This window comes from Pecten maximus, chromosome 13, assembly GCF_902652985.1.
Source record: "Pecten maximus chromosome 13, xPecMax1.1, whole genome shotgun sequence".
Taxonomy (NCBI): domain Eukaryota; kingdom Metazoa; phylum Mollusca; class Bivalvia; order Pectinida; family Pectinidae; genus Pecten; species Pecten maximus.
The window spans coordinates 12,956,670-12,971,261 of NC_047027.1; the positions used below are offsets into that span (position 1 = coordinate 12,956,670).

Below are 14,592 nucleotides of genomic sequence, written 5' to 3' on the forward strand. Positions count from 1 at the left end.
CAGTTATATAAAATGGCTGTCAATATAAACAGCATTTCATTTCATTAATTCTTTGGAAAATTATAATATAAATAACAGTTTTGAATTTTAAGAAATTGAGAATAAACAGTAATGGGGACAGATTTAAAACTACATTGGCACCTCTCCATTCCAAACTGATATTCCACAAATCAGTTAGTATGAGCAATATATTGTTGTGATGCCTTTGTAAAAATGACTGCGAGTAAATAAGTAATGTAATTTGTAGATAAATAACTTTTAGGAAGATAAATTGGTGTATTTTGTAGATAAATGATTGAAATTAAAAATAGTTTTATTTGGTAGAACAATAAATTTACATAGATAAATAGTTGTATTCTATAGGTATATGACTTGAAGTCTTAAATAGGTGTCTTTTGTAGATAAATAACTTTAGGTAGATAAATAGATGTATTTGGTAGAAAAATAACATTAGGTAGATGAATAGATGTATTTGGTAGAAAAATAACTTTAGGTAGATAAATAGATGTATTTTGTAGATAAATAACATTAGGTAGATAAATAGATGTATTTTGTAGATAAATAGCTTTAGGTTGATAAATAGATGTGTTTTGTAGATAAATATATTAACAATTTTAACATCACTTATATAGAGTAAATGTTATCTAATTTCTTATGCATTTATCTACTGAAATTTAATTGTAAGAATAACTGTCAATAGAGAAAAATTAACGTTTTCCCTTTGTAACACTAATGTGAACAGTACATGATGTCTATTTCACTTTATATCTCTCGAAATTCAACTTTTATAAGAAAACAAAAAAAACTATTACCTTATTGGAAACCAACAAGCTTTAAAAGTTTCAGTTTATGGCTGGTACAATATAGACTTGTAAGTAGAAAATATATTTGTTGTAACAAAAAAAAAAAATAAGATAATAATAGTACAAATGGGTGTCAATTTCTAGATTTAACAAAAGATTAATTATGCTGCACACTTGGGGTAAAAGAACAAAAAACTAAACATCAAGTAATTATAAAGCACCCTAATATTTGCTGCATCCCAGTAAAATAAATCATACCACCAATATATTCCCAGGTAAATCTGTTCCACTGAGCCAATACCTTCAGGCTTCCTTCCACTTGTTCTCGAGACTCAAACTTTGTTGTGATCATAGATATTGTATTTTTTCTTTTTTTCCTTTTTTTGGTAATTTTAAAGTTGTTTTGTGTGTGGCTTGATCTACAAAAACATACAGATAGAACTAAGCACAGATGATCCTTGTTGTGTTATGCCTCTGGTTGCCATGGTAATTAAGATTTTGTGAATATTGATGTAGGTCAAGGTCATTGATTGACCCTACTGTACAATGGAAATCTTGCTCAATGTCAATGATTGATTTTGCTGTTTGAGAGTGTTTTAAAATCTTTGAGGTAGATATTGTTTGCTTGAGTGGTTGGGTTGACTTTTGGACAGGTTATATGTACGTACGAGTGTTTATAAATCATAGTGATCGGTGTTGTGTTAGACTAGTTTATGATAAACAATCAACACATGTTACAAGTATGGTGAAATATCTTAAACATCTATGTTGTTGGAAAGTTTTAATTCTAAAATCTTTTAATATTTACAGAAGTGTATACACTTTTCATTTAGGCATACACCAAAACATTACTGTGTTTTCAGGCCCTCCTTCATCTGTTTAAAAAAAAAATCTCATACTTTTCCTTGTTTAATAAAAACAAAACAAATCTCCCTCATCATTCTTCGGGAGAAGAATGTGCAGAAAAAAAACATAACCAACAAATAGATAAACAAAAATACATCCCTCACTTATCTTTTTTTTTTTTTAGAAAAATTGGCCTGAAAAGCAAGTAATTAGATTTATTTAGCCTTATACAAACAAGCTATATCCCTTTGAAGAACCATGTCAGTGATGGAATGTCTTACATACTGTGTTAGACTGTTAAGAGATAGTAATAAAAAGACAATATGAACATTTTGGTGTAGCATATTTGAAAAATTAACATTAAAAGCTAGATAATCTAAGGGTCGGAACATGAGTGTGAAAGAGCTGTTGTGTTATAGTGGGTAGAAATTTTGTTTAAATTTGTCTGTGTGCATAGTGTGTTTTGTACCATTCTCTATGTGGGAGAATTATCATTCTGTGTGGTATCTGTGTGTGTTGCCAAGACATTAACCAGATATTTTCTGTATTCTCCTGTTTTCAGTTCCGCTGTATGACGGAATCCTACTGACTTCTGACCTCTGACCCAGCTCAGCTGACCCTTGACCCTTTGTTCCCTGCTGGTTTTTGGATAGGAGTGAATTTCAGTGTGTTTGACATAGTGTTAGATTTTACTCATTCTTCATCTTCGCTCAGTGTAGATCAATTTATCCATCATTTCACATACTCAGTCAACTTCTACAACTCATCAAACTTATTCTTGGAGGTGAGTTGCATCCAGCAATTCTATTGATCAGTACCAATCATGTGATTTGCATCCCGTATCCCAATTGAGCAGCACTATAAGTCACATGATCTGCAATCAAAATTTTGATTGGCCAGAACAAGTCATTAATGTATTTCAGATTTTTTTTTTTTCAAACAATGTTTTGTGATTTGTATCCAAAAATTTGATTGGTCAGAACAAGTCATGTGATTTGCATCCCAAATTTTGATTGGTTGTCAGTATAACCTGTGACAATCAGTGATATTTTTTTGCATCCGATATTCCCATTAAATGTTGGTTGGTTTTTGTCTTTAGATTAGAAGCTAATAATAGTTAATCACTGCATTGGGCATTTTCATTGGATGTTGACGGTCATGTGATCTGCTTAGATGCTCATTTTATGCTAATTTTGGATGATTTTTATTTTTCCATATTTACAAATGTTTGTAAAGTTTAATTCTTTTAAACAATGGATGCCTTTTTCATTTTAACTTCACCTCCAGTTAAGTTTGATGCTTAGTCCTTTCCTCAGCAAATTTCACTGTAGATATTTTATGGAACAATCACATGATACAAGCTGCGTAAGTTAATTATTTTCACCGTTCTCTCACAGAAATAACAAATACAAATTCTACAAAAAGGATGGTAATAGATAACTAGGTAAAATTTAATTTATTTTCTTAACAAGAAAGTTTAATATTTAAACCATAAAAAAACCTTTTTTAAAGTAATACATATATAGTACCTGGACAGCAATCTTGTTAGAGTGGAATCACATTGAATTGTGTTGATATGGAAATGAACATTATATACTAGTGTCTGTGGTTTGTGTATGTAAATGGACACTGAAATTCACTCCAGTCTTTTTGTTGTTTAACTGAAAATTAATCACATGCTCATCAAATTCATTGCAGATTTTTTTTTCTTTTCATTCATTCAAATATATTTTATTGAATGTAACCAAAAGGAGCAGGCACATTTTTTTTTCTTAAACATCAGTAATTCTTAGAGGAGTTGACATTCTTCTTCCATACAAGACTTCCTGTAAGCTCTGTTCTGATTGGCTGCAGGCAGATTCTCAGTACTGATCAATCTTTGAGACTGCCAATATGATTGGCTGGAGCAAAAGTCATGACTTGGATTGCCTGGCCCGTTAGAAAAAACATACTTAAGGAAACAAAGTGTGGGATATGGATGTTTTGTATGTATTTTAAAACACAAGATTTCACAGTATCACACCAGCATACTAACATGTACTAAGTCCATCATTTCAAATCAAAATATTTATAATATTTTTATTTGATAATTTTCAGTTGATTATTTAAATTGTTTTACATACAGCTAATAGGTCAAGATTGCTATGGAAAACTAAGGCTGAGGGGAATGAATTTCTATCTTTTCTATCACACCAGCAAGAAGAGGATGAACTTATGCCTTTGTTTTTCACTTCCTCTTTTTTGTCTTTCCTTCCCTTGACTGACTCCCATCTCTGTTACTTTTTGTTTGTTTACTAAAGTCTTCCTTTCCCTGGACTGAGTTCTGTACAACTGTTTACTAAATGTCTTGTGATTGTACATGTACCTCATACTAACTCTACTCCTTAATTTTGATTATTGAAAAATATATTTCAAGGTACATATATATCCACTGAATGTTTGTGAGAGAGTTTGTACTTTATTGTTTGTATTACAGAGATTTCATAAATGTTTAAAATCACACCAAGTCCGGTATAGATTGGAATATCAAAAACAAGTTGTAATCAGAAAGTTAAACAAAAGTACTGTAGTCTGTACAAAAGTATTAATTCCAAGCTTGGTGTAATTGTAAAATCTCATTTAACATTTTAGGAGGGTTTTGTGAAAGGTAACCTTATGGCTCTGTGTATACAAGTACTGGACAAGAACTTGTTAGTTGTATTCAAAGGGAGCTAACTCTGTTTAGACAAACTGAAAATTGTTTTGCCTCTTGGTTTTCCCCCAATTGACTATAGATACGATGTATTATTCATTTGAATGGCTTGTTCTTGAGGTTCAGCTAAATGCAGCTTCAGATGACTGTTGCAAACTTTTTTTGTTGTGAAATTCACTCACTGGTGATACTTATATTGAGAATTTAGACTTTTAATCCTCCTATACTAGAAAAACAACATAATAATTCATTAGTGAAATGTTTCTGAAAATAACAGACACCCAAATATTGTTTTATATAGGTATTGAGTGATAGAAATTTTTTTGAATAGACACATTGAAGTTTATTTTGAGGACTGTTTTTGTTTTTTCAGTTTCTTTTTCTGGATCCGGTGGAAGCAGAAGCTGTCCGACAAACCATCGCTGCGATGTCACCAAAAAGGACTGTTGAGGTAAACCAAGCTAAAACACCAGGGGGCACACTCGTCACCAAGACAACCACAACAACAGAAAGATCCCGTCATGGCCGACAAGGAGCAGAGGTAGATGGTAAGTACATTGTATAAGAATGCATTTATAAAAAAATTATCTTATTTTTATTGACATTATTAAGAGTTTTTTATATTGTTTTTTCATTTTTGAATTTTAAACATGTTTTAGATTGTTTCTACCATATCAAATACGGTGTTTATGATATCATGGGGTGATGTCTCTTACAGAAGGTGATGTCCAGAAAAAGAAATATAAGTCTGTCCTTCTCCAATATCTCTCTGACTGACTAAGTATTTTTGAGATTTTACCCCAAGCAGTGTTTCCCTGTCAACCAAAAGCTTTGCACTGTACCATACTCAAGTATATAAGCAAACTCTGAGGTGATTAAGAGTTGAATTATAATTTGATTCACTATGCACCTGTTTGATGATCTCACTGTAAAATCTTGTCATTAACAGTGTGGCATTTCATCATTTAACATTGTTTAAATTATCATTGTTCTGCAAATTATGATCATTAGCTGTTAATTGGTCTATTAATTGGCATGATTTTAAAGTAACAAATTTCTTTTGGCATTGTTATTGGAATTTTGCAGTTAGACTTTTAAAAAGGCATCGATACAACAAAATATTCATTTCTTCTAATATGAATATAATTTTCAAAATTGTTGTTCTTTAAAGATTGATCTTGAACATTTTTTTCACTTATTTGATAAATTGGTATCTGTATAACTTTTTGAAATTTGAAAGCTGAATTTATAAAAAAAAATTGAAAAAGCTTTATAAGGTTATACAGTTATTATACAGATTAACTGATATTCTTGTTTAATAATTATATATATTTTTTACTTTCTTAAATTATTTCCGAAATCCAGAGAAAATGAGTCATTATAGTTTACTCTAAGCAAGATAACTTTGTTGAAATACACTTGTTTTGAAGCTGTCTTAGTTCGTGTTAGATTTGGTTGGGGAGAAAATGGGTATTTTAAACATATTTTTGGTGTTTCACATCTTTGTTGATTTTTGTAGGATCACCCAATTACATCGAGAAGCATACCAACATTTATGATTACGATGGCTCAGACTCTCATTCTCTCAACACCAGTACGATCCCACAGGAACGATCAGTCTCATCTTCATCTGGTAAGTCAAATCACCACGACTTCATATCACAATCGAAACCATTAATATCATCATGGAAACTATTATCACATTAGAAACCATTAATATCACCCTGGAAGTCATTCAGATCACCATAGAAACCATTAATATCACCCTGGAAGTCATTCAGATCACCATAGAAACCATTAATATCACCCTGGAAGTCATTCAAATCACCATAGAAACCATTAACAGTCCCCTATAAACCGTTTACACAACCATAACAAAATGGTTCACAGCTTAAGTGACGAGTACTATAACTATGAATACAGCACAGTGCACAAAACAAACACATGTTTGGTCATTATTTGTACTACATGTACAGTCAAACCTCGATGATTCGAACTTCGTTGATTCAAATTTCTCGCTGTATCGAACTTTTTGCTTGGTCCCCGAATTTTCTCACTATATAACACTACTAACGAAACTATGTATGATTCAAATTTTTATAAATCGAAGTTTTCGATGTATCGAACTTTTTTCATGACCCGTTAGCTATGATATTATAGGTAATTGACATCTCATGATTCGAACAAAAAATTTACCTGTACTGACCACTGGACAGGTGTTTGTCGTGACCCCTGCGGCAAGATTTCACACCTCTCCCCCAAATGCCCTGACTGACAATAGGGATAACGATAGCGTGTGTTGTCACTCCCGGTCATGGGGTTTATTAATAATCAGATCAAATTGATAGATAAAAAGTGTATTTAGAAGCCATGACATTTAATCACTCCGGTAAAACATTTCAATAGTCGTCTCTGATAATCTCCGCCGCCATTGAAATCAGCGTTCGGTGAGTAAATTTTACGGAACTGTAAAACAACCGGACCATTTTTAAACACAAACAATTAGCGATGGCTTCACTCATATTCAAAGTGTCACGTTTCAAACTTATACATAAATATCCAAGTAAATCGATTATTTGTCATTCAATCATGCATTCTCCAACCGATCGGCATTCCGTATTTTATATGCACATACCGTAAACGCACGTGTCTTTAGCAGAAAAGCCTAACGACTTACGTAAGTGTGCATTGTACTTCTTTTGTTTTATCTGTTAAACGCGATATAAGTGTTTTGTAACCGATACATATTCTGTTTAATTATCAAGAAAACATCGATCTATTGTCAACCATGAATAATTCGAAGTCCCGCTGTATCAAAGTTTTTCTGTTAGTCCCTTGAACTTCGAAACATCGAAGTTTGACTGTATATGTTTTATCATCATTTTGTATCGCAATAGAAACAGATAGTTTTATCACAGAAATGGTACATGTATAGCTTTGATTATTGATTCTTGGACATTTAAAAGAAACCATCATACACTAATCATTTGAAATATTGAATCTCACAAAAACAGGAAATTTCCATAAAAGCATGAAAATCATCAAGTCAGAAAGGTGCCTGAGTGGTACAAATGAGTTTGATGTTTTGGTCAGTTGTGCATGCAGATCAGGTCCTCATCGGTCGGTGATGAGTCAAGGTCATGAGTATCTAAAAAATCCATTTTCAATCTAAAGGAAATATGCTATAAAAAGATCTGACATTTTTCAGACCGAAAATCATATGGACAGGTGAGTTTGTTATGCCTAAAATGAAAGTAGAATTGATTGCTGAAATAAACAGACCACAAACATTGTATGAATGCATCATTATTTGAAATTCCTGTCATGTGACAAATAAGATCATGTGTTATGCTTGACCAATCATTTTATCCTTTTTATATTGTTTTATTCACCAATCAAATCATAATATGAATGCGCCATATCAACCAATCATTTCAAAGGAATGTTTGAAAAATCATTTTAGTGTTTTTTTAACTGTTGGACAAATCAAATCATGTGACTGTTTGTGATGATCTTGTTCATGTGAATGCTTGGTAGACTGCCTGTTAATAGTGTTACTACTACTGGTCATTTTAGGAAAAAAAATCTTCAGTAGGGATACATTTTAATACACATAATTAATATTGTTTTTTTTTTAATCTGTACAATTTCAAAAGGAATTATAATTAATTCATCAATTGTATGATTGATGATATTTCCCGATATTCTTATCATTGTTCACCAGCCAATTTTGTTAAGTTTTATTTATTTTGAATTGTGCTCATGAAATTTTATCGGAGCTGATTAGATATAAATTTCTAAAAAGATAAATATATGAATTTATTAATCAGATTATTATTGAACCTTATTGATTGCATTAGGTTATAGATATTGGACAATTTTTACAAAAATTAATATAAATAATAAAATATAATATACAATGTACATGGTTAGATATATATCTCAGCACAGTTTTATCCATGTTTCATTAATTGAAAAAGAAATGTATTCTATTGCCATTTCAAAAAAAAACATTTAAAAATAATTGTATATGAAGACAATATGATATTGGTTATTATGTATTACAAGCAGAACACTTGAATTTGCCCCTAAAACTTATAAAGAGAGATTAGTTTCTGATTAATACAATAGGGACAACTCAAGGGAGATCTTTTTTCGCAAACGTTGAAAATGAATATCTATAAATAAATAGCATGATAGTATTATTGTAAAACTGTTTACCAATTACATGTATAACCAGCATGCATAAAATTTGGCAAGGGGGATAATCTTATCTAAAGATAGTTTTTTTATTCAGAAATATTTTGATATTATAATTATTGAGCTCACTGTTGTAACCTTGCACATAGAATATATATATACATGTATTTAAAATTGTAAAATAAACCTGAAAATAATTAATGCTAATGAAGAGTATGAAAATCCCTTCAAGACTAAATATTACTTCAGATTATTGGCTTAACTAGAAATGAAATAATTTTGAGTTGAATTCATAAAAGATCTTTTGGGTACATATAAAAAAGTTTTTTTGAAAATGGAATAAGACTTTAAGAAAGTTAGATATTAAATGCTTTAAAAGTAGACAAGAAAACATTCAAAATCAAACAAGAGTATGAGAATTTTAAAAGTTTTAAGTAGCTCTGAGAATGATTTGTGTGCCTGCTTGTTATTTGTGTATTTGGTTGTCATTAGAGTTTGTTTGTGTGTGTTTCCACAGAACATTTGCACATTAATGGTGTTGAGTCTGTAGCGGAAACTGCCATTAGAGAATTGATGGACCGCTCACGCAAACCACGCACCCCCACCAAAACCAGTACCCTGATAATCACAGGGGTCAAACGGGTAAGCAGAAAAAGAGGAAAAATAGCTTTAAAATACAGACAAAACCTGATGATTCCATTGAATTATACAGATATGCTCTTAATCCTAATGGTGGATAGACAATGGGATGTTATAATGAGAAGCATGCAAACTATATTCACATAATTTTTATGAAATTCTTTGCAAAAGAATTAAACTGTTGTCATTTTAGATCAATTAGCTTAAATGATTAGAGAATGAAATTGTAAGCAAATCCTACTGAAAAAAAGCAATATCTACTGTTGAATATTTCCCTATTTCATCAATCCTAGATGCTTAATTTAACATTAAGTTTAAATTTTAGTTTAAACATATCAAAAAAGAATAAAAATGGCGATTTTTCCAATAATCAAAATTACAAAGTTTTCTAATTCATTCAGCATTAAAATGAAGTTTTTGTTTCAAAATGAGTGTTTCCTTGTGATATGATGAGGTTTGTAACCAGAAATTATCATAAATGCAGTAATTCCCCTTGGAAATGAATTAAGTAAAAGTGTAAAATAAACATTTTTTGTTTTCTATATTTGAAAATAAACATAGTAAGAAATTAAATGTTTGAAATATAGATTTAATTTCATAAATGTTTTAGTCATTGTAATGTAAGTCCATGATATTTTTAATGTCAAAAGGATAGGAAAGACTATCAAGATTTTGGAATTTGAACTGGATCAAATACAAGTGAGACATGGGCAGTGTTTGTTTATGAAAGAATGAACAAGCTCCTGGTGGCCATTTTATCTATAATTGTAGGAAAATGATACTACAGATGCGTACTATAGACCATGATTCTAACTAAAAATAGATTAAGAAAGGGTAAAAAAAACATATGAATGGCATTAGTTTCATTTTCGGTTTTTCTAGAATGGAATGCTTTTACTTTTACATGACTAACCTCAGATGCACAAATTAATTTTGTTTATAGTTGTTCCTTTAGGATGCCAAGACTTTACAATTTGTCCCGACAATTTAATTATCTGCACCGTTTTAAAACATCATCACTTTATTGCATTTCCATTTTATCCATTTTAATGAGTTTTTTTAATGCATGGTGTTGAAAAATAGTAAGGAGTATGTGTTACATGTTTTACCAGAAGAATTATTTTAGAATTGTCTCCCTTTGGAATCCTCCAGAGGGAGCTACATGATAGTTATATTAATGCATGTTTTCTTAAGATATATTATTCAAAAGTTTCTAGTCATTGAAACATATAATGGCCTTAAAGCCCATTTGATGATGTTTTCAGTCAGAAAAGATTGCTTACTAAAGTTTGATGCTATGAAAGGTGCACCTGACTAATCTGATAAATTCAACCAATGTCGGGCAACAGATTGAATAAACCTATACAGCATCAAACTTGAGCCAGTAATCTACCTGTCTTTATTAGGTCATCTGACCCGAAGGGTCAGGATGACCTATAGTCATCATGCTTCGTCCGTCGTCGTGCGCCGTGCGTAAACTTTTCACATTTCAAACTTCTTCTCAAGTTCCACCAGTGGGATTGAGCTGAAACTTGCCTGAAATGATGCTGGGATGGTCCTGACCAAGTGTTGTTATTTTTCGGGTCAGTCTGAAATCCAAGATGGCCGCCACAGCCGCCATTTTGAAAACCCATTTTAAACTTCTTCTTAAGTTCCACCAGTGCTGTTGGGCTGAAACTTGCCTGAAATGTTCCTGAGATGATCCTGACCAAGTGTTGTTATTTTTCGGGTCAGTCTGAAATCCAAGATGGCCGCCACAGCCGCCATTTTGAAAACACATTTTAAACTTCTTCTCAAGTTCCACCAGTGCTTTTGAGCTGAAACTTGCCTGAAATGATCCTGATATGATTCTGACCAAGTGTTGTTATTTTTCGTGTCGGTCCGAAATCCAAGATGGCCGCCAAAGCCGCCATTTTGAAAACACATTTCAAACTTCTTCTCAAGTTCCCCCAGTGCTTTTGAGCTGAAACTTGCCTGAAATGATCCTGATATGATTCCGACCAAGTGTTGTTATTTTTCGAGTCTGTCCGAAATCCAAGATGGCCGCAATAGCCGCCATCTTGAAAAACACATTTTAAACTTCTTCTCAAGTTCCACCAGTGCTGTTGGGCTGAAACTTGCCTGAAATGATCCTGAGATGATCCCCACCAAGTGTTGTTATTTTTCGGGCTGATCCAAAATCCAAGATGGCCGCCATAGCGGCCATTTCGAAAACACATTTTAAACTTCTTCTCAAGTTTAACCAGTGCTGTTGGGCTGAAACTTGCCTGAACTGTTCCTGAGATGATCCTGACCAAGTGTTGTTATTTTTCGGGTCGGTCCGAAATCCAAGATGGCCGCCGTGGTCGCCATCTTGAAAAACACATTTTAAACTTCTTCTCAAGTTCCACCAGTGCTGTTGGGCTGAAACTTGCCTGAAATGATCCTGAGATGATCCCCACCAAGTGTTGTTATTTTTCGGGCTGATCCGAAATCCAAGATGGCCGCCATAGCGGCCATTTCGAAAACACATTTTAAACTTCTTCTCAAGTTTAACCAGTGCTGTTGGGCTGAAACTTGCCTGAAATGTTCCTGAGATGATCCTGACCAAGTGTTGTTATTTTTCGGGTCGGTCCGAAATCCAAGATGGCCTCCGTGGCGGCCATCTTGAAAAACACATTTTAAACTTCTTCTCAAGTTCCATTGGTGCCATTGAGCTGGAAATGGGTGAGGATCTCAAGGAAGGCGAGCCAACATAGTGTTGTTATTTTTTCAGCCTCGTAAAAACTTTGACATGGCAACAATGGCAGCCATTTTGTAACATGATTGCGCAATCATGGTTTTCCTAAACAACATCTATTTCAAACTTCTTCTCAAATTCCACCGGCGGGATTCAGCTCTAACTTACCAGAAATGATCCTTAGATGGTCCTTACCAAGTGTTGTTATTTATTGGGTCGGTCAGAAATCCAAGATGGCCACCATGGCCAACAGTGTCACTATATTCTTGCTACAGAGAATGCATACTACTATAATATAAGGGTTTTAATTTAGAGTCAGATGACCGTTAAGGCCCCTGGGCCTCTTGTATTCTAATATATTGGCCCAGATGTCTTAAAATGTTGATTATTGGTGAGTTATCACACAAAGCAAAAGAAGACATACATAAGTAATATATTGGTAAAGTTTTACACAATGTGAATATAGACAGGTTTTGTTTGATATTTTTATAGAATTGTTACGTTGTATTACACCAGATGTCAGAATACTCAGCTGTCTGGTTAAACTTATTTAACTTGATACAGGTGTTTGTCCATGGAATTGTGTTTTCAGTGTCAAGGTTATATAAACAAAATTGAACTTTTTTTAAGTGACAAATTTCATATTGTTAACACGCATTTTCTTTTTGTCTGAAGGTGATAATTTTTTAACCAAAAAGTATTTTCTTTTCAAGTCTTTTTCAAGATTTAGATTTTAAGGAAATGTTAATTTACACTTTTCTGTAAGCACTGTTTGTCTGGTAGGATTCTGACAAGGCTTCTGACAAGGCCTCTGAGGAGAAAACAGAATCACCTAGCACAGTCACTGTCCCACAGGATGAATCGCCCCCAGTCGAAGAAACAACTGTCTCTTCCGACGCTGTGGTAGAGCAATTTCAAGAAAACTCAAATCTGCCTTCTCTCTCTGTTCCTTCATCTGAATGTGGCACTAAACCTGAAATGTCTGACCAAGCAGAATGTTTTCTAGAATCCTCTTTCCCGAAATTCACTCCCATTGGAATGCATCCTGCAGCAGAGGTCAAAACTTTCCCTGACAAAAAAAAATCCCCAACCCCAAATTTTGAATCTGAAAATAAAATTACAGAAATGCAGCCCGAGCCAACCCCTACTATTGATCTCCTTGATGAGAATGTTATCTTTGAGATTTCCTATTCTCTGGGGGAAGTTGAACTAACAGAATCTCAGCTTGATTCTTCTCCTGATGTCCTTCCTGAAGACAATCAACAAAAACCAGATTTAAAATCTGACTCCAAAACTAAATCTGGTCTTGATGATTTGACTGAAACCTCTGATGCTGCCACATCAGACAAAATTATCCCTAGAGAGGTATCTTCTGATACTGCCCCTGTCTTATCATCCGATGAAGATATCAGTAAAGAGGTGTCTTCTGAGGCTGTCCCTGTCTTATCATCCGATGAAGACATCAGTAAAGAGGTGTCTTCTGATACTGCCCCTGTCTTATCATCTGATGAAGATATTGGTAAAGAGGTGTCTTCTGATACTGCCCCTGTCTTATCATCCGATGAAGATATTGGTAAAGAGGTATCCTTTGAGACAGCCCCTGTCTTATCATCCGATGAAGATATCAGTAAAGAGGTGTCTTCTGATACTGCCCCTGTCTTATCATCCGATGAAGATATCAGAAAAGAGGTATCTTCTGAGACAGCCCCTGTCTTATCATCTGATGAAGATATCAGTAAAGAGGTGTCTTCTGATACTGCCCCTGTCTTATCATCCGATGAAGATATCAGTAAAGAGGTGTCTTCTGAGACAGCCCCTGTCTTATCATCTGATGAAGATATCAGTAAAGAGGTAACTTCTGATACTGCCCCTGTCTTATCATCTGATGAAGATATCAGTAAAGAGGTAACTTCTGATACTGCCCCTGTTAAACAGCCTGATGAAGACATCAGTAAAGAGCAAACCCCTAAGGCAGTCACTTTGTCAGATGAAGATAGTAGCACACAAGTTACCCCTTTAAGTTGTAAGACTGAAATTGAATCTGGACAAGACATTGAATATGACACTGTTCCTCAGCAAGACAAAGACTTAGTTACAGAGGGAGTATTATCTCCCATAGAACAAGAAAGATGTCAGGAAGTTGTCATCGATTCTACATGTGTTGAAGTTGTAGCACATTCAAGGTCCCCTTCCCCGTTTGCAGATGATAGTTCATGCTCATCATTTCACGATGAGGAGTATATCTCGCACTCATCCACTGAAGATCTGACAGAAGGTACTTCTCCTTACTACTTCAGATCTGAAAAGGTTGAAATAGAGGCCTCAGAATGTCCTGAGATATCCACTGACTCAACTTGTGTAATGTCTGAAGCTGTCCCCACAGAGACATCCATTGATGAACCTGCTGCAATTGAAGAACAAGTCAAAGAGAAAGATTCTTCAGCAGAACAAGTAGAGAGAGTTCACACAACGGATGAATATGTTGCAGTCACGTCAAAGGTTTTCACTCCGGATACCTTTTATGATGACAAACATGAGCCCAAACAATCAGAACAAACTGGAATTGACAGAATAGAACCTGAATTGCTAAAAACAACTGATATTCAACCATCAGAGGAAACTGAGACTGAACAGGTAGAATATGCAGCAATAACTACCAAGGTATGCACACCAGAACCAGCTGATGACCTTGA

At 33.7% G+C, this 14,592-nt stretch overlaps 1 protein-coding gene across 1 annotated transcript in view; it reads left to right on the forward strand.

The window, feature by feature from the left end:
• The window catches only part of LOC117341066 (phospholipid transfer protein C2CD2L-like), a 106,508-nt gene that overhangs the window by 64,834 nt on the left and 27,082 nt on the right, over nt 1–14,592 (forward strand). Inside the window, 4 exon segments of the mRNA XM_033902898.1 lie at nt 4,715–4,889; nt 5,861–5,974; nt 9,059–9,183; nt 12,683–12,802. Coding sequence (XP_033758789.1) covers nt 4,715–4,889; nt 5,861–5,974; nt 9,059–9,183; nt 12,683–12,802 — 534 coding nt within the window.